Source organism: Gopherus flavomarginatus, chromosome 3, assembly GCF_025201925.1.
Source record: "Gopherus flavomarginatus isolate rGopFla2 chromosome 3, rGopFla2.mat.asm, whole genome shotgun sequence".
Classification (NCBI taxonomy): domain Eukaryota; kingdom Metazoa; phylum Chordata; order Testudines; family Testudinidae; genus Gopherus; species Gopherus flavomarginatus.
The window spans coordinates 135,238,586-135,258,461 of NC_066619.1; the positions used below are offsets into that span (position 1 = coordinate 135,238,586).

The 19,876-nt window shown below is 50.8% G+C and overlaps 1 protein-coding gene across 1 annotated transcript in view; it reads right to left on the reverse strand.

The window, feature by feature from the left end:
* Positions 1-1,334: 1,334 nt before the first annotated feature.
* CORO2A (coronin 2A) overlaps positions 1,335-19,876 on the reverse strand; it is a 112,366-nt gene continuing 93,824 nt past the window's right edge. Inside the window, exons 6-12 of the mRNA XM_050948268.1 lie at positions 18,786-18,902; positions 18,126-18,230; positions 16,221-16,317; positions 7,690-7,802; positions 4,390-4,480; positions 3,825-4,096; positions 1,335-2,188 (exon numbers count right to left, since the gene is read on the reverse strand). Coding sequence (XP_050804225.1) covers positions 2,057-2,188; positions 3,825-4,096; positions 4,390-4,480; positions 7,690-7,802; positions 16,221-16,317; positions 18,126-18,230; positions 18,786-18,902 — 927 coding nt within the window. The 3' untranslated portion in view covers positions 1,335-2,056. The remainder of the gene's footprint in view (positions 2,189-3,824; positions 4,097-4,389; positions 4,481-7,689; positions 7,803-16,220; positions 16,318-18,125; positions 18,231-18,785; positions 18,903-19,876) is intronic.

The window sequence follows — 19,876 nt, forward strand, 5'->3', positions numbered from 1 at the left end:
ATACAGCACCTGTCTGGCACTGGCAGCCTTCCCGCTTCCCCACCTGCCATGGAGGGCAGGGCCACTGCAGCTGCAGTCCAAGCACAGGCTGGCAGCAGGCCCCATGCTTAAAGCCACATACCTGTAGCACACAGAGGAGTCACATGGAAACTGCAGGCCGGAGCCCGGCCAGCCCTGCTCCAGCGCCCTCATAGCACACAATGGAGTCACACAGAGGTTGCAGACCAGAGCCCAGCCGGCCCTGCTCCAGCACCTTTGTGGTGCACTGGGGAGTCACACGGACGTTGCAGACCAGAGCCTGGCCAGCCCTGCTCCAGCGCCCTTGTGGTGCACAAGGGAGTCAGACGGAGGCTGCAGACCAGAGCCGACCAGCCTTGCTCCAGCACCTTTGTGGTGCGCAGGGGAGTCAGACGGAGGCTGCAGACCAGAGCCCGGCCAGCCCTGCTCCAGCGCCCTTGTGGTGCACAAGGGAGTCAGATGGAGGCTGCAGACTAGAGCCGACCAGCCTTGCTCCAGCACCTTTGTGGTGCACAGGGGAGTCACACGGACGCTGCAGACTAGAGCCAACCAGCCCTACTCCAGCGCCCTTGTGGTGCACAAGGGAGTCACACGGACGCTGCAGACCAGAGCCTGGCCAGCCTTGCTCCAGCACCCTTGTGGTGCACAGGGGAGTCACATGGACGCTGCAGACCAGAGCCAACCAGCCCTGCTCCAGCGCCCTTGTGGTGCACAGGGGAGTCAGACAGAGGCTGCAGACCAGAGCCCTGCCAGCCCTGCTCCAGCGCCTTTGTGGTGCACAGGGGAGTCACACGGACGCTGCAGACTAGAGCCAACCAGCCCTGCTCCAGCGCCCTTGTGGTGCACAAGGGAGTCACACGGACGCTGCAGACCAGAGCCTGGCCAGCCTTGCTCCAGCACCCTTGTGGTGCACAGGGGAGTCAGACGGAGGCCGCACACCTGAGCTGACCAGCCCTGCTCCAGCGCCTTGTGGTGCACAGGGGAGTCATATGGAGGCCGCAGACCAGAGTCTGGCCAGCCCTGCTCCAGCGCATTTGTGGTGCACAGGGGAGTCACATGGACCCTGCAGACCAGAGCCGACCAGCCCTGCTCCAGCGCCCTTGTGGTACGCAGGGGAGTCACACGGATGCTACAGACCAGAGCCAACCAGCCCTGCTCCAGTGCCCTTGTGGTGCACAGGGGAGTCACATGGAGGCCGCAGATCAGAGCCCGGCCAGCCCTGCTCCAGCGCCCTTGTGGTGCACAGGGGAGTCAGACAGAGGCTGCAGACCAGAGCCCTGCCAGCCCTGCTCCAGCGCCTTTGTGGTGCGCAGGGGAGTCACACGGACGCTGCAGACCAGAGCCCGGCCAGCCCTGCTCCAGCGCCTTTGTGGTGCACAGGGGAGTGACACGGAGGCCGCAGACCAGAGCCTGGCCAGCCCTGCTCCAGCGCGCTTGTGGTGCACAAGGGAGTCAGACGGAGGCTGCAGACTAGAGCCGACCAGCCCTGCTCCAGCACCTTTGTGGTGCACAGGGAGTCACATGGACGCTGCAGACCAGAGCCGACCAGTCCTGCTCCAGCGCTCTTGTGGTACGCAGGGGAGTCACACGGACGCTACAGTCCAGAGCCGACCAGCCCTGCTCCAGTGCCCTTGTGGTGCACAGGAGAGTCACATGGAGGCCGCAGATCAGAGCCCGGCCAGCCCTGCTCCAGCGCCCTTGTGATGCACTGGGGAGTCACACAGAGGCCGCAGACCAGAGCCTTTCCTGCACTATTCCAGCTTCAGTCTCCTCAGATTTGGTGCAGCTCTGGAAGTTCCTTTAACATGGGATCCCCTGCAGCGAGAGAACTGGCTGGCAGCACATTGTAGAGCAGCCAAGCAGATCCACACGCAGCACCCAGGACAGCAGGCAGATGGCCATCAGGGCCAAGGGAAGTGTGCACTGCATTCACCTCCTTTTTCCCAATTCAAAACATAGAACAAGTCATTCTACTGAGGCACCTGGGTGTCTGCTGCAGGCACAGTGCCATCCATGGCTGCAGAGTGGTCCTGTCACCTTAGTACCTGCCCGAGTCCATGCGGATGTTTTTAATCTCCAGTTCTAGCTGTTTGACTTGAATGTCCCTCTGGTTAACCAGCTCTCGTAGTTTCCGGATTTCTTCCTGCTGTCGATAAAACATCTGCAACAGCTGTAAAACAAACAGCATTCTGTTTTTTTCTGTTGTGTCCCAGCTGGGTCTAGACATAATGCACAAGAACCTCTGTGCTCCACTGCAGCTCTACAGCATCACAGCATAAACCAGGGTGCCCAGACCCTCCCAAAGCAGCTAGGTACTACCTGACAGCTTAAACTAGGCACCTTGCCCATGCCAGGCACCACCTGTTGTCCCGGCAAAGCTCTACATCCTTAACACACAGGAAAGGAAAGAGACAGAAGAATATGCATTTCTTTCCATCCCAGTCTCACCCCCAGGCAAGATGACTCCAATCCACCAATGGGCTGGTTGCTAAAACACTGCCCTGGCACTCAGGAAACCTGAGTCCAATTCCTGGCTCTGCCACTGACTCCCTGTGTTCCCTCAGGGCAAGTCTACACTACAGTATTAAGTCAACCTAAGTTATATCGATGTACAGCCACCAAAGTAATTACATCGCTTTTACACATGCACACTGTGCTCCTGGTGTTGGTGGTGCACATCCTCACCAGGATCGCTTGCACTGATTTAACTGTCAGTGTGGGGCATTGTGGGACGGCTTCTGAAAGGCAGCTGCACACAATGCAAGCAACACAGTGTCTACACTGATGCTGCACTGACCTAACTACATCGACCTCAGCACTACACCTCTCGCGGAGGTGGAGTATTAAACCAGCATAGCAGGGGAGTACACTAAAATGTATCTCCCACCGATGTAAGACTCTGAGGCCATGTCTACACTACAAAATTAGGTCAACTTACATTAGGTCCACCTACAGCCACGGCAGTAATTCAATTGGCTATTGGTGTTCACACACTGCCGGCGGAAGGAGGGTGGTATGTCCTCACCAGAAGAGCTTGCACTGACTGATGTGGGTCACTGTGGGGCACTGACAGTTGTGCAGAGCTCACCTGCTACAGGCCTCCCACCCCGGGGTCTGACAGTCAGAGACCAAACCTGAAATCATAGGAGCCATGAAACTGACAAGAATGTCAATTTCACCTCTAGTAGGCTCCCTGTTGTGAAACTGAGTCCTGGGCCCCGCTGACAGTTTCTGCTGTTGGCCCAGCAGTGGAGGGTGGGTTCCAGCTGTGGGCCCTGCACTTGGCTGACAGCCAACAGGCAATGGAAATAATGCAGTGTCTACACTGACACTGCCAACTACACCAACCTAAGTGCTATGCCTTTCACAGAGGTGGAGTTACTAAGTCAGTGTAGTGGGCGACTTACATCGCTGGGGGCTACATTTTAGTGTGGACGCTTAGAGAGTTAGGTCGATGTAAGCTGCCTTATGTTGACCTAACTCTGCCGTGTAGGGCTCAGTCTCTCTGGGGCTCAGTTCCCATCTGTCCAACGGCGATGGTAACCATTCCTTTGTTGTTTACATCGTGAACTCCCGGGGGACAGGGGCATGGGCAGGTCTGGGCCAGCGCTAGTTGTGTGCCCAGCATGCTGGCACTGAAGTGGAAGGTTTCTTTAGCTCTGCTTATGCACCCAAGTCCCACACTGCAGACCCTTGGCATTGTTTTTCAGTTCAATCTATGCCCACACAAAACATCTGAAGTTTGCACACTTTGCCAGCTGTATGTAATTCTCCTCCCACGCCCACATGCTTTCCCACAGCCAGACCTCATTCTCGGTTTTGGGTGGAGGACACTCGAATAAGTCAAAGCCATTTGAAAGCTGCATTTGTCGGTCTCCCTGTGATCTTTCCTCCACTTTTTTCTGGCCTCTCTTTTCTTGGATCCCACTTTGCTTCTGAATTTCCTTCATTGCCGTTCTTTCTGTGCTGCCCTGGTACCAGTTTGATTCTGTGGACAGCGGTGATGGTTCTTTCTCAGGAAATTGTGGCAGAGAATTCAGGATTTCAGAGCCTGGTCTCAAAGATACAAGGACAGGACCTACAATGTAAGTAGGTGAATGGTTAGCACACATATAGAGCACACAAATCAGCCCTGAACAAAACACAGGAGATCTGTAGGTTCAAATAATCAGGCTCAAGTTTGGAGTTATTTCCAAAGGTATCACACAACAGAGACAGCTCTGAGTCACTCAGTACAGATTTTTTATTGATACAATTTTTCCTCTGCCAAGATTTTCCAGTAGCTAAAGTGTAAAATAGCTAATGACATTCTGTGAATACACCAGACAATCCAATCAATGTTTGACTCTGTCCTCTTTGTGCAAGCCTGACCTTTATTAATTCCATTCAGCCATTCCTGCGCCGTGAGTGCTGGCTGGGCTCCAGCTGTCATCGGGTAGATGTCTTCCTGGTACGACTCTGACTGCAAATACACAGACAGCACAGTCACAGCTGCCGCTGCCAGCTACTGACAGCTTCAACACGTTACCGAGAAGAATTTTCGGCATGAGAGACTAGCCATGGGAGCATTTCACAATGACTGATCCCGGACAGCCCTGTTTTGTTTATGACTTTCACATTTGCCATGAAAATGTACTAGCCCTGACACCAAATCCACTTGGCTCCCCAATAGTAGGAGAATGACAACAAAACTTCCAGAGACATTCCTCTCCTTTGCTCAACACTTACTTGCATTGGAAAAGGGGAATTTTGCAAGACATTTTTTAGTTCATGTCAGTAAGGCTGTTATTTATGCAAGCACCATATGAAGGGGGAATCCAGCCACCACTGGCGTTAGTGACAAAGCTCCCATTAACTTCACTAGGGTCAGGATTTCAGCCAAAGTGAATATTAAAGACAAATCACAAGCAGGAACGAGTTGGATGGTTTGAAAGTGCTGGTGCAGTCTGATAACTGTCCCTCAGAATGGCACCCTGTAACCCCCATATTCATTATTCACATAGGGTTGTGATATTTCATACAACACATGCCATGTAAGGTATCATATGAAAGGGTCACGATCTGCTGAAACCCGTTCTTCTGTCCAAATATGTATATCATTCTTGTGTATAAAGTTATGAGATTTTGCTGTATGGTTGTTACTGAAATATGCTGTAAGTTTGCTAGTGACATACAAAGAAGGCAAACCATGCCCACGAGGGTGCTCAATGACTATTAATCATCAGGTATAATCAAGGGATCTACAATTCAATGACAGCTGCCCAAGCACCACACAATGGGGACTGCTCAACTTTATGGCTCAGTTGCACAAGACCACACCAATAGATTGCTCAACCCCAGTGACTCAGCAAAGCCCACCAAGACACCTCTGGGCAAGTCTCTTCTCGGCACAGGGACTAAGGGTATAAAATAGGAAACAGTTGTAGTATGCCTCTGCCTTTCTCCTCCCCCACCTACGCTGAAAGCAACAGCAATGCCGAGAAGCTGATGGTCATCTGAAGAGATTGGTCCAGGCTTAAGGGAAGCCTGTTCATCCACTGGGATGAGAAAACTGCTGATCTAAATACTGCTTAATGTAATAAGGTTTAAGATTTAGATTGCGTGTTTATCTTTTATTTTCTTTGGTAACTTTCTCTGATCTTTCATGCCTACCACTTGTAATCAATTAACATTTATAATTCTGTACTTAATAAATCTGTTTTATACTTTACCTAAAACAGTGTATTTTGTGCGAAGTGCTTGGGAAACCTAGCTCAGTTTACAAAGCCTGGTGCATGTCCTCTCCACATTGAGGGAAGAGCTGACTGGGTAATAAACTTACACTGGTCAGGCTTCTAACCAGGCAGGGAAAGATGGTACAGCTCTGGGGTGCAAGGCTAAGGAGGTGGGGGGAACTGGTTGGTGCCTTTCTCTGTTCGATTCATGAGTGGCTCAGGGAGCATTCATGCAATCTAGCTGGGTGTGGGGCTCCACATATGGCTGCGCTGAGTGATAACAGCACCTGGAGGGGTTTGCTTCTTGTCACTGGCAAAGCACTGTGAGAGACAGTCCAGGCTGGAGAGTTAAGGAAGCACAGCAGTACCCTATTTCCAGGTTGCACCCCAGGGATCCCGTCACATGTAGCTGTTAGACAGAGCAGCATCTGAGGAACATGCACTTTTGGGTGCTTAGCATGAAAGGTGGACAGGGACTCACTGGCGCTACCACAGTACCACAATGGAGTTTGTGCATTCACCCACGGCAATACCCCTGCACAATGCTGCCATAGGTTTACAAACTGTGCTGCAGCTTCCACTGACAGACTCAGTAGCTCAAGGAGCTATGACACGAGCAGATCAGAGAGTAAGTGACAGGAGGTCCTGGTTCCAGTTTCACCTGCACTGTCATTGCACCAGAGCTGAGGCTGGACACATTTATAAGCTTCTTCTACACCAGAGCATGACTGTGTTGCACATGCAGGGTAGACAGCCTGGTACCCGTGAGTGGCACTTGATCAGGTCATGCCACCACACCCCTCCGAGTCCCCCTTCTTATCAATGGCTCTCCTTGGGGAGGCTGTGTCTGAGGAAGTTCACAGCCAGGCATTTCGCAAGCCATTCACACTTGTTTCAGTGAATCCATCCCACATACAGTGACACAGGTGACCACCAGGCAGGAGAAGAACAGTTCCTGCATTCTGAAGCACTGGCCCATAAGGATGTGGCCTTGGCAGCAATCAAGGGCTGGGGATGTACTTTTTAAAGGCTTTTCCACTAAAACTGAAATAACGTCACTTCGAGCCCCAAACCAGTAACCTGGGAGCCTGTATGTAGATCCAAAGCACTTCGGTGCCTTTGATAGGCAATTTATTCCCCACTTGCAGAGGGTTTTAAACAGGAAAACTTTCCTGAAGAAAGGGAAGCGAAACGACAGGGTGAACTTGTATAAACTTATCACTTACCAGTTTCTCTCACTGCTACCCTAATATGCAGGAGTCTCAGTCCCAAACTAAACCCATCCTCAGAGCGAGCCATCTCCTCCTAATAGCTGCTCTCCATCAGCTCAGCTCTTTGTAATGCTGCTCGTCACACGGTGCCGTTAGCTGGCCAAACTGCTGCACTGCTCCATCCTTTGGGTGTGATCCTTAGCTCTCAGCTGGAACAGCTACTCCGCTCCACCTGTAAACACTAGCTCTCCGCAGGGGACCAGATCCTCACAGCTGCTCTGTTCCCTCCACAGAACACAGCTGCTTTTTTCAGGTCCGCTCTTTTAGAAAAGAAGCAGTGGTAGCAGTGACCCTCCCCAGACTCCCTACCCCCCAGAGAAGTACAGCAGCCCAGAAGCATGCACTCTCCTTCCCTACTCCTAGCTTTTATCTCACCCGACCTTGGCAACCATCACTCTCCATCAGGGTGACCCCGAGCCCAGTCACTGTCCAGGCCTTTTCCAGGGGGTTCCCAACAGGAGCCACAGGTACAAACTGTACCCCAACTATACCTCAATGTCCCCAAATGATGCACAGTTCCTATATAAATGAGGTACTGCCTAGCCCGATCAGCTCCTTTCTCTGGTCAGTTCTACACCACAGAGCTTACAAAGGAAACCCGCTCAGCCCCTGCCTCCCCCTCTCGCTCAGCAGGGCACTATCAGCCACAGTGGCTGTGAGTGAGAGGGCTGCTGACGCACACCTACCCGGCGAGGAACAATCATAGAGACGGGCTCAATCAGGCTTTTGCCTGGGATCAGTTTGTAGAACCGGAAGATTTCACAGGCTGACACGTCAAGGCCCCTCTTCGGCATGATTCCTGAGCGGAGAGCAGAGGAAATGGCAGGTGGGGGTTGTAACAGCGCCCTTCCACCAGCAAACACCCCATGCGGGCGTACTGACCCTCCCGCCAGATGCATGCCTCAGAGGGCAGGTACAGCCCCTTCTCTTTCCAAGTGACATTACAAGAGCCAGGTGGCTTGTACTGGACAAACGGCTGTGGGACTCTGGGGGGAATTCCCATCTCCCTAAGGGATACAGCATGCTTCGTTGAGAGCTGGACTCCTTCTGAAGCAGACAGGCTTCAAGCACCTGATGATGGGCTGCCTTGGCTGCCAGTGACCCCTCTGCATAGACATGGAGAGGGGCAGTGGGGTCTGCTACCCTGACTGCCAGAGACCCCGCTACAGGGACCAATCTTATTGATCATTTTCATTAATGACCTTGGTGTGAGATAATAAAAACTGTTATGGCCTCCACTCCGGGTCTGGTTGGGAAGCCACAACCCTGGACTGCAAAGGGGAGTATGGGGAGGGGAGTCTGGGCCCTTGGGCTACCAATAACCTGACAACCAAGACTACTTAAGGCTGTTTTCCCTGGGCCTCTTCCCACCTGGGGTCACCTCAGTCCAAGGCCTTCACCTGGTGGGAAAATCCAAATCACAAGAAAGCAGGAGGAAGTCGCCACTGTCCACGACCACAGGATACTTCCCTCTCTGCTTGCCTCTGCAGAGGATCCTCCTTCCCTCACAGGACAGCTGTATTTTGTTTTGTTGTGCTCTCCTCTGCTGGAGCTGTGGGCTGCAGGTCTGCTCACCTTCAGCACCACTCCCCAACTGAGCTAATTCGCTGCCTTTTCATTCCTCCAACAGATGGAGCATTTGCTGCAGGTGTGGGGGGTGGGGCTGGCTGAGCCCAAAATGGGCCCGTAAGCCCTTGTTGCTCAGTGGGGTGTTTGTACACCCCATCACAATGACACAAAGTTGGGAGGTACTCCCTGTATGGAGGAGGATCAGAATATCATTAAAGAAGATCTGGAGGACCCTGAAAACTAGAGTAATAGAAAAAGGATGAAATTTAATAGTGCATATTGCAAGGTCATGCACTTAGGGACTAACAACAAGAATTTTTGCTATAAGCTGGGGACATATCAGTTGGAAGTGACAGAGGAGTAGGAAGACCTGCATTTATTGGTTGATCACAGCATGACTATGAGCTGCCAATGTGATGTGGCTGTGAAAGAGGCCAATGCACTCCTAGGTTGCATCAAACAAAGTATTTCCAGTAGAGACAGGAAAGTGTTAGCATCATTATATACTCCTGGGGGATTTCTGTGCTACTGCGCATGCAGAATTTGCACAGAAATTAATGTTGTGCATGCAGAATTTCCTTTTTCTCTCCACAGAAATATGGGTGAATGGAAACATTCCCCTATGAGGAGCGACTGAACAGACTGGGTTCGTTAACTTGGAGAGGGACATGATAGAAATCTATAAAATAGTGACTGCCTAGAGACGTGCGATTGGGAGCGCCTGTTTTTTCTGTCTCAGAACACAAGGACAAGGGGACATTCAGTGGCACTGAAAAGTAGGAAATTCAAACCAATAAAAAGGATACACTTCTTCATACAACTTGTTACTAGCCTGTGGAACTCTGATGGGGCGTTCACCCCACAACAGCCCTGAAAGGCTTACGGAAGCTGAGAAAGACCAATTGTGATAGACCCCACATGAGGGGATTAGCCTAGAGAAGCAACCCCTGACTGCAGCATGAAGCTCAGCTGAGCAGGTGTGTGCTGGGCTAGTATAAAGCCAGGAAGCTGCCAACAGAGATGGCTACAGTGAGGAGGCTACAGCCACCCTCTGTGCATCAGAGAGGGAAGGAGAGAATCCAGGTACGACAAGGTAGACTAGGCCCAGAGGCCCCCATTGGAGGCCTGAGGGTCCTGCTACACCCCATCCCAGAGAGGAGCAGAAGAAAATCTTCCAAGCAGCCAATCAGAGGGGCGGAAGAGACAGGGTCCGTCAGTTGCTGTTTGGATCTGGAAGAGAGAGTACTGGGTTCCTGGCCTGGCTGGAAGAGCAGCAGGACCACAGACAGCTCAGTGCATGCAGGGACCAAGGAGCTAAGAAGGAGCTCCTGGCTGGCTACTGGGGGCGTGGCCCCATACCAGGACCGGGAGAAAGTAAAGACTGCATACCCTGGAAGGGGTTTGTTCTGTTCCTCCAACAGACAGTGTGTGTGACTTGGCTGGAGGGCTGAGTCACTGAAGACCCACTGAACAAACCATTGACTGAGGGATGCAGGCAAGAGGTGAGTGACCCCGTTACAACAGGGAAAGAGTAAGACCCCGGGAGCCTAACCTAGTGGGAAGGGCATTCCCAGAAGAGAGGTGGGTGGAGAAAAAAAAGCCTGTGGGAGGCAAGTAGGAAGCAGCCAGGGAGAGAGCAGCAAGGTTGGGGACTGAGCAGGTCTTGGCTGAGCGCTGTAGGGTCCCTGGCTTGGAACCTGGATTTGTGGGTGGGCCCCGGGTTCTCCTACTAGCCACTGACAGAGTGGCATTGCCTGGACAGCAGGTTCAGTGAGCCTCTGTGCCCCAGGATGGGAAAGCACACAGCGACCTGGCTGGAGTGCCAACTCACGAAGGGGAGACTGCAGCTCCTGGCATGAGAAAGGGGCTGCAGAGTGAAAGAGGGGACAACCGGTCAGGGCCTTGCACCTGGAAGAGAGCTAATCCCCAAAGCAGCCCCAAGCAGTGAGGGCTCCATGACAGGAACTCATTGCCAAAGGAAGTCACTGAGGCCCACCAGAATTTAGCAAGAGGGACTATTTTATATGGCCAATAAGAAACTCCTAAGTTTTAATGGTAACACACATTCTGGCAGGGCTCCTAAACCTCCTGTTCCAGGGTTGAAGCCAGTCTCTGAGCACTAGAGACCATGAGTACTAGAGACTGTGTATGGGCAAGCTATCCCACATGGTCCTGTGGGGTACTTATACACACTCTGGAGGGTGGAGTGAAGGCTTTGACCACTTCCTGCCCCTCTCCATTCACTTGTTCCTGGGGGCACAGCAGCTGCATGAAGTCTGCTTTGATCAAGCAGGGGAGCTCTGTGTATGAGCCGGGGACGGTTATTATACCTCCCTGCATGGGCTAGTCAAAATCTAGCTCTCAGTAAGAAGAGTCTAATCCAGGGGTCAGCAGCCTTTCAGCAGCGCTGTGCCCACTCTTCATGCAGACACTCTAGTTTAAGGCTTCGCGTGCCTGTAATGCATTTGAACGGTTTTTGGAAGGTCTCTCTGTAAGTCTATAATATATAACCAAACTACTGTTATATGTAAAGTAAACAAGGTTTTCAAAATGTTTCAGAAGCTTTATTTAAAATTAAATTAAAATGCAGATGTGATTAGTTTAGTGTGATTTTTGCCCTTGCTTTTCCTTGCTGAGTTTTCCAATGTCTGGTGGCACCTATTTAGACACTTTACGCTGCACATGGGCTTCTGAGTTATAAGTTGTTAACTGGCTGGCAGGAAGTCAGCAGCTGGAACCCCTGATCCGCAGCTGAGGTGAGTGGAGCTGGCGGCTGGTAGGGCTGAGCCCGGCCGGAAGCCTGGACCCTGTCTGGCAGGGGGCCTGCGCTGGAACTCCAACGGGAAGCAAGGTGAGTGGGGCTGTGGGGACCCCGGCTGGCAAGGGGCCAGCAGCCAGAACCCCAGAGTGGTGGCGGGCCGAGCGGCTCAGCCCACCCAGCTCTGAGGTTTCGGCGGTGGGCTGAGCATCTCCGTTCGCCCCTGCTCTGGGATTTCAGCCACTGGCTCCTGCCAGCCGGGGTCTCAGTCCACTGCCAGCCTGGGGTTCCTTCACCCAGGCCAGCAGCTGTTGCTGAGTGGGACCGGCGGCGGGACCGCGGCTGGCAGGAGCAGGAGGTGGAAAGCACAGAGCAGCAGTGGGCTGAGCAGCTTAGCCCGCCACCGCTCTGCGGTTTCGGCTGCTGGCTCCTTGCCAGCTGGGGTCTCAGCCCACTGCCAGCCTGGGGTTCCTTCCCCCAGGCCACCAGCGAGTGCTGAGTGGGACCCCGGCTGGCAAGGGGCCAGCAGCCAGAACCCCAGAGCAGCAGCAGGCTGAGCAGCTCAGCCCGCCGCCACTCTGGGGTTTCCACCACAGGTTCCTGCCAGCTGGGGTCTCAGCCCACTGTCAGCCTAGGATTCCATCCCCCAGGCCAGCAACTGGCACTGAGTGGGACCAGCGGCGGGACCACGGCTGGCAGGAGCCGGCGGTGGAAACCCCAGAGCAGTGGCGGGCTGAGCTGCTCAGCCTGCCTCGCGTGCCATCAAAAATCAGCTTGCATGCCACCTTTGGCACACATGCCATAGGTTGTTGACCCTTGGTCTAATCTCCCAGGCTTCACGTGCTATTACTGAGCATAACGTTGCAGCGATGAATTTGTGGGCATGGTCCTTGCCCCATCTCTGCCTGACTTTGAAAGATGTCTGAGCTACGCACTATATAAACCAGCAACCTTCTGCTGCTGCCACGGATGGCCTGTTCCCCTGCAATGCTGACTAGACACTCCCAGGAGCGGCGCCAGGGTTTTTGGCGCCCTAGGCGGGGGGTCCTTCCACACTCCCGGTCGTTGGCGGCAATTCTGCTGCGGGGGGGGGGGGGTCCTTCTGCACTCCTGGTCTTCAGGGCACTTCAACAGCGGGTCCCGGAGCGAGTGAAGGACCCGCCGCAGAAGACCTGGAGCGTGGAAGGACCCCTCCGCCGCCGAGGGCGGCAAAATGCCGCCCCCCCAAATCCTGGCACCCTAGGCGACCGCCTAAGTTGCCTAAATGGCAGCGCTGGCCCTGGACACTCCAGAAACCAGTGCGTGGGGGAGATGAATGTGCACTCCATGATGAGACACTGGCTTCCTCAAGGGTTGATCCAGTGTAGCATGGAACAGCTGCCCTGGCTGCAGCATCTAACGAGCAATTCAAAGTAGGTGGCAGGAGCAGAAGCCATAAACCTGTCTGTAGAGACCTGAGGTGTTATTTTCCTTGTGGAGATTATCTGCAGACAGCACAAATCTGGAGGTAGTTCTGTAATTTTACTAAGAATAATTGCCTTGAACTGTAACCACAGTGTGCTACGATTTTAGGCATTGCCCTTTCTTGCACAAAGATCAGTTTATGAGCTAAGAGTCCAATGGGAGACAAGTATATTTTAATTGGCGTAACTGGGACTGGCCCAGCTTTCAGCCACTCCAGATTTTCACCAAGTGCCTCGGTGCAAACTTACCCCACTAACTGCTGGGTTGACTCTCCTCTCTCTCTCGTCAGTTTTATACAGGTGTAACTGCACTGATCTTAATGGAGTTACACTCTGATTTGCACCCTGCATGTGAGAGCACAATTAGACCAATGACCTTAACATCCATGCACAGCAGCCAGTGCCTGGCACTGCACATTCCTGCACTGCAGGAGGCTCATCAGTCTGCATCAGAAAGATGAAGGACTGAGCTGGCTGTGCCAGAGATGTGGGGATTGCAGAGCTGACGCTCAGAGCACTGCATCATCTGCTGCAGGGGACAAAGTCTCCAGCAGCAGATCCTGCACCGTGCCCAAGGGAAGCAGAGGGGTTTGGGCAATGCAGCAGGTGAGCAAAGGAAGCCATTGGAACAGCCCTATCAGTCTGCATCCTGCAACAAATACACAGTCCTGACTACCCAGTCTGCAAGGTGCTGCACAGTGCTGGGCTGTACGGAGCACCCACAGCCCCACTCACCTCCATGGCAGTGCAGAAGAAGCAACAGCCCACACAACAAGTCCCCAAATTTGTTTCAGAGCACATCAAAGGGAGAGGTGACTGGGGTGGGCAGAACCCTGCGAGCAGATTCCTGAGTGCAACAGCCAGGCCAGGCAAAAGCAGCTATTAGCCAGTTGCAGTAGTAACTGGAAAAACATACCCAAGCAAACAGCAAGAAGCAGGGTGGGGCAGCTTGCTACCTGCTCAGCAGCATGGCTCTGCCTTTGTCCAGGTGGAGCAACCCATGTGTTTGGCTGGGGCTGGATGTGGCCCTAAGTCCTCCACTGACGAGCCTCCTTTAGTCCTGAACTACTGCTGAATCTTTACAGCAGCTTCATTTACTTTTAATGTTAATAAATCCTCCTGTCTAATGCGCATTTGATCTGATTTCAAAGGTGGCTGCTCCTTGTCTTGACCCCAAAGTCAGCTCAGTGTATATTCCCCCACTGCATTCAGTGGACTAGATTTTGATAACACTGGAAAGAAGGTCTTCTTGACAAATACATTTGACAGCATTTCTTGATGAGGTTACAAGTTAGGCTGATAAAGGTAATTGTGTTGATGTACTGAAAGTTGTGTGAGGTGTCTGACTTAATATCACATGCTATTCTGATTAAAAACTGGCTAACTGATAAATCTCAAAAGCAATTGAAAATTGCCATCCAGTGGGGTGCTTCCAGGAGGGTTCCACAGGGATGAGTTCTCAGCCCAATTCTATTCACTGTTTTAAACAATGATCTGGAAGAAGTTATAAAATCCTTGCAGGTAAAATTTACAGATGACACAATTGGTGGAATGGTAAATAACGATAAGGAGGGCAGTTCTACAAACCAACCTGGCTTGCAGTAAACTGTGTCTTAATATAACCAAAAGCAAGTTCTTACACCTAGGAACAAAGTCAGATGGACGGGGTATCATAAACAGATAGCTAAGGGTTAATGTCTCTTTCACCTATAAAGGGTTAACAAACAGTGACCTGCAAACACCTGACCAGAGGACCAATCAGGAGACAAGATACTTTCAAATCTCATGGAGGGAAGCCTTTGTTTGTGGGTTTTGGGTTTGGCTTTGTTCTCTCTGGGTCCTGGACGGGACTAGAGGTGCAACCAGGTTTCTGCCAATCTCCCTGCCACAGTCTCTTATCTATTCAGAATTGTGAGTAAGAAAAGGCGGTCATAGTCTTTTAAGTTGTTTTTTTTTTTCCATTTACGTATGTGTACTTGCTGGAAGTAGCTTAAATTGTGTTTCTGCTGGAGAAAGTTTCTTTCTATTGTTAAGCTAAAAGACCCTGTAACTTTTTACCATCTAAAGTGCAGAGATAAACCTTTTACTTTTTTCTTTCTTTTTATTAAAAGTTTTGCTTTTAAGACCTGTGTGATTTTTTTCTCCTAGTTAAGGTTCAAGGGAATTGGTGGGGAGAAGGGAAGGATAAATTTTCTCTTTGTGTTAGATTCACGCAGCTTGTATTGCCTCTGGGTGAGGGGGAAGGTAACACTCCTCTCGGTGTGGTGATTCAAAAAGTTGAATCAGGCGATCTCCTAGTGTTCCCAGGGCGGGAAGGAGCTGGGAGGAAGAAGAGAGGGGGAAGGGAATGGTTTATTCCCCTTTGTTGTGAGACTCAGGGAATCTGGGTCTTGGGGTCCCCAGGCATGGTTTTGGGGGGACCAGAGGGTATCAGGCCCTGGAAAATTCCTGATTGGTGGCAGCATATCAGATCTAAGCTGGTAATTAAGCTTAGGGGAATTCATGCTAGTACCCATATTTTGGACGCTAAGGTCCAGATTTGGGAATTATACTTGACACGGGGAAGCAGTGATGCTGAAAAGAATTTAGGAGTCATGCTGGAAACCAACTGAACACGTGCTCCAAGTGCCAGATGTGGCCTAAAAAGTGAATGTAGTCCTGGGACATGGTAACAGGGGAATATCACGGAGCAGTAGACACATCCCTGGGGATACTATTGCCCCAGATTTAAAATTGAGGAAGATTTAGGGAAGAGCCACAGGAATAATCTGAGGACTGGAAACCAAGCTTTCCATTAGAGGCATCAGGAGTTCAATCCAATAAGCCTATCGAAAAGAGGGTTAAAAGCCTATTTAAACACAGTCTGTAAGTCCCTGCTTGAGGAGAAGATGGCTGATACTGGAGAGCTCTTTAGTGTAGCAGGCAAAGGCACAAGGAGATCTCAGATTGGAAGCAAAGTCAGCAGAGTTCAAACTAGGAATAAGATGCACGTTTTAACAGCAGAGTAAATAGCCACTGAAGCAGTTTCGGAACAATGTGGGGGGGTTTCCACGATTTGCAGTCTTGCAGACACCAATATCAAGACTGGGTGTCTCTTTCTAAAAGGTCCACTCTAGCTCAGCTGGGAGCTCTGGGGGAGGGTGGGAGGGGAGGAGAGGGACAGGGAGGACTGCAGGGCTCACTGGGCAAGGTTTTCTGGCTGGGTTCTGGAGGGGGTCAGATTAGATGGTCATAACAATCCCTCTAGTTTAGGAGTCTATGGATCTGTGATTTACAGCAGTGTAACACTGAGTGAGAGCAGAACCGAGCCCCCTGGCTTTTCATCAAAACCAATGGAATTGTGGGCCAGTCCTGTACTCCCACTGGATTCCCTCAAGGTGTGGAACTGGGCCCCTAGTGAGATGAGAAATACATGATACAAACTCACCGATTCCTTTCTGTGGTAGATGGGAGCGGTATTCCATCAGGTAGTTCAGGTACGGCTTCTCAGCGCTTATCTCATAGTATCGTATGTTCCCATCTCCCTACAGATGGCAAGAGAGAACACAGGCATTGCTTAGCCCCTGCTGCAGGAGAGGGGGAGCCCAAGGTGGTCACCTGGTTTACCTTCTCTAGAACTTCCATTGTTCTTTTAAAGCTCTATCATATCACCTTGTATTTGTTTCCTCTCTAAACTACACCGTCCCAATCTTTCCAGTCTCCTTCCATATAAAAGTCTTTTCCTGGCCTCCAATATTTTTCCTCCACTTGTCTCTGAACCTCTTTTATTTCTGTTATGGCCTTTTAGTCAGAGAGTGATCAGAATGGACCCCAGTATTCCAGGTGCAGGTGTATCACTGATTTATAGAACTACACTTAGGAAGGGAAATCAAATGCACAACTGCAAAATGGGGAATAACTGGCTAGACGGTGAAAAGGATCAGGGGGTTTAGTAGATCACAAACTGAATGAGTCAACAATGTGATGCAGTTGTGAAAAAGGCTGATTTTCCAGGGTATCTTAACAGGAGTGTCATATGTAAGACACCAGGAGGTAACGGTCCCCCTCTAGGCGGCACTGGTGAGGCCTCAGCTAGAGTAACATGTGAGTTGCCAGAGTCCAGAGGAGAGAAAAAAAAATGCTCAAAGATTTAGAAAACCTGACCTATAAGGAAAGGTTAAAGAAACTGGACATGTTTGGTCTTGCAAAAGACTGAGGCAGGACCCGATAACAGTCTTCAAACATGTGAAGGGCTGTTATAAAGAAGACTGATCAATTGTTTCCCATGTCCCCTGAAGGTAGGACAAGAAGTAATGGGCTTAATCTGCAGAAAGGGAGATTTTGGTTAGATATTAGGAAAAACTTTCTAACTCTAAGGTTAGTTAAGCTCTGGAATAGGCTTCCAAGGGAGGTTGTGGAATCCCCACCATTGGAGGCTGTAAGAACACATTGGAAAAAACACCTGTCAGGGATGGCCTAGGTATATTTGGTCCTGCCTCAGCACAGGGGCTGGACTCGATGACTTCTTGAGGTGCCTTTCAGCACTATATGTCTGTGATTCTAAGTGTTCAGCGGCGCCTCTGCCCTGGGCTGCCCACTGCATGGGAGTGCAGCTCAGTTTGGGGCTAGACATCTCTCTATTATTGGATTCCCAGTCCCTGCAAAGAGGAGGGGACAGGCACTGACAGACCTTTGCTCACCCGGGCCCTGACCCTGCAAGTACTCCTGTGCGTGCTGAGCTTCACTCCCACAAAGGCAGTGCTTCTAGCTCATGTGTCTAGTGTTAGTGTCAGGCTTGTTTGCACAGGATCAGGGCCATGGGGTAAGGAGTAAAGAGCTAGACACATCAGGACTTTGGGAACTTTCAGATCAACACATGAAAGTACTTTTTTCTGCCTGTCATATAATGAGCCAAACAGGAGGACATGTGGATCCCCAAATGCATACCACATCAGGCAATGCACAGCAATTTGTGATCCGAACTTGGACAAGTGAGCCCCAAAGGCTTTTAAGAGCGGAGTGAAATCCCATCTTTTCAGCCTCACTTCTAGCGAGTGCAAGTGAAGTCTTTTCCTACAACTTTTTTGCTCATCTTTGGCTAAGACTGTGGAATGTCCTGGGAATACATGATTTTGCAGTTAATACTGAAGACCCGATTCAGTTAGTATCTATTAACCAATAAGTGTCTTATTGTTTCATCGGGGACCTTCAGTTAAAGCATAATGGCATGATTCTCATCTCACTCGAGCTAGTGTAAATCAGGAGTAACTCCACTGAAGCCAATGGCATAAAAGCAGCGTAGTTGGGAACAGAATCTGTGGCGTCAATGTTAATTCAAAGAAAAAGCACTTACCTTGCTCACCACATACAGCATGTGAGTGTCAGAGTCATAGAACGGGAACAGCAGCCCCGAGGAGCCATCCAGATCCTCCTCAACTAAAGGCACAGAAAGATCACCCTGGGCATGTCAAAGGAGAGAGAAACAGCCGCTCTCAGAACCTTAGTGCCTTGCTTGAAAATTTCCTAGAGCATCTGATCCTGAGTCCCACTGTTGCTCCCACTGGATTTGTGGGAGGGGGGCAGTTCTGAGAAGGCCCATGGCTATGGAGGGAGGGACACACAGAAGGCTCTTTACACTTCTTATTGCAGGTCTGCAGTATGGACATGCTGCTTCCGTCTGCCTGCAACCAGCCTTTAGCTCCTTTGAAACTGCTCCCTCCCATACCCAGCACCCCTTCCAATGCTAGAAAATTGCTTCCATTTCTGTCTGCATTATTGCCATGCTGTCAGCCTGCCTTGCTTCTTCACCAATTCATTTCTATGTCATAACATATTATAAACAAAAGCCAAGATCCACCTATGAGTTTTTAGCTTGACAGACCACCTTGGAACTTAGCTACAAATGAATTCTTGGGTATTTGGCAGGCACAAGGGTTAAAGTGAAAGTAATGAGGAATCCTAATTGGTGAGGAAAACTGAAGCATCTATGGCTGGATTGCTGGCTCTGACTCACCTGCTCCCATAGTGCAATTTGCCTGTTATTCCAGCGGGATGTTCCAGTAGAGAGCAGCTTTTTCATGTTTCCTAGAAACAAAACTTTATTCACTCTGTGATTCTTGTAGCTGGCTTCCTGTAAGGAGACACATAGAACATTACTATCATGGTCACATGGGAAATCCAGGCACGGGGAGACATTTTTTTTTCATTGCTGTCCAAAGCTTATTTGAGTTTGCTGAGCAGAAAAAGCACTAACTGCACCTTTCTCCTGAAGCCCCACCCAAATGAGGATCTCACTGCACATCCGCCTCTCCTCACATGGCCCTCTGCATGCAGTGGGGCTGGGTTGCTTGCCCTGCTGCAGCAGTGACAGCACTGGTCCTGATGGGGCTGGGCCGCTCGCCCTGCTACAGCAACGGCAGTGCAGGTCGCACGTAGGGTTGCCAGGCATCCAGTTTTCGACCGAAGTCCCAGTCGAAAAGGGATTCTGGCAGCTTCGGTCAGCACAGCTGATTGGGACGCTAAAAGTCCGGTTGGCCGCAATGCCAATAGGGCAGGCAGGCTCTGTACCCAGCTCCCAGAATGCAGCCAGCATGTGTGATACTGTTGCAAAAAAAGCAAACGTGATTCTGGGATGCATTAACAGGTGTGTTGTAAACAAGACATGAAAAGTCATTCTTCCGCTCTACTCTGCACTGGTTAGGCCTCAACTGGAGTATTGTGTCCAGTTCTGGGCACCACACTTCAAGAAAGAGGTGGAGAAATTGGAGCGGGTCCAGAGAAGAGCAACAAGAATGATTAAAGGTCTTGAGAATATGACCTATGAAGGAAGGCTGAAAGAATTGGGTTTATTTAGTTTGGAAAAGAGAAGACTGAGAGGGGACATGATAGCAGTTTTCAGGTATCTAAAAGGGTGTCATCAGGAGGAGGGAGAAAACTTGTTCACCTTAGCCTCTAAGGATAGAACAAGAAGCAATGGGCTTAAACTGCAGCAAGGGAGATTTAGGTTGGACATTAGGAAAAAGTTCCTAACTGTCAGGGTAGTTAAACACTGGAATAAATTGCCTAGGGAGGTTGTGGAATCTCCATCTCTGGAGATATTTAAGA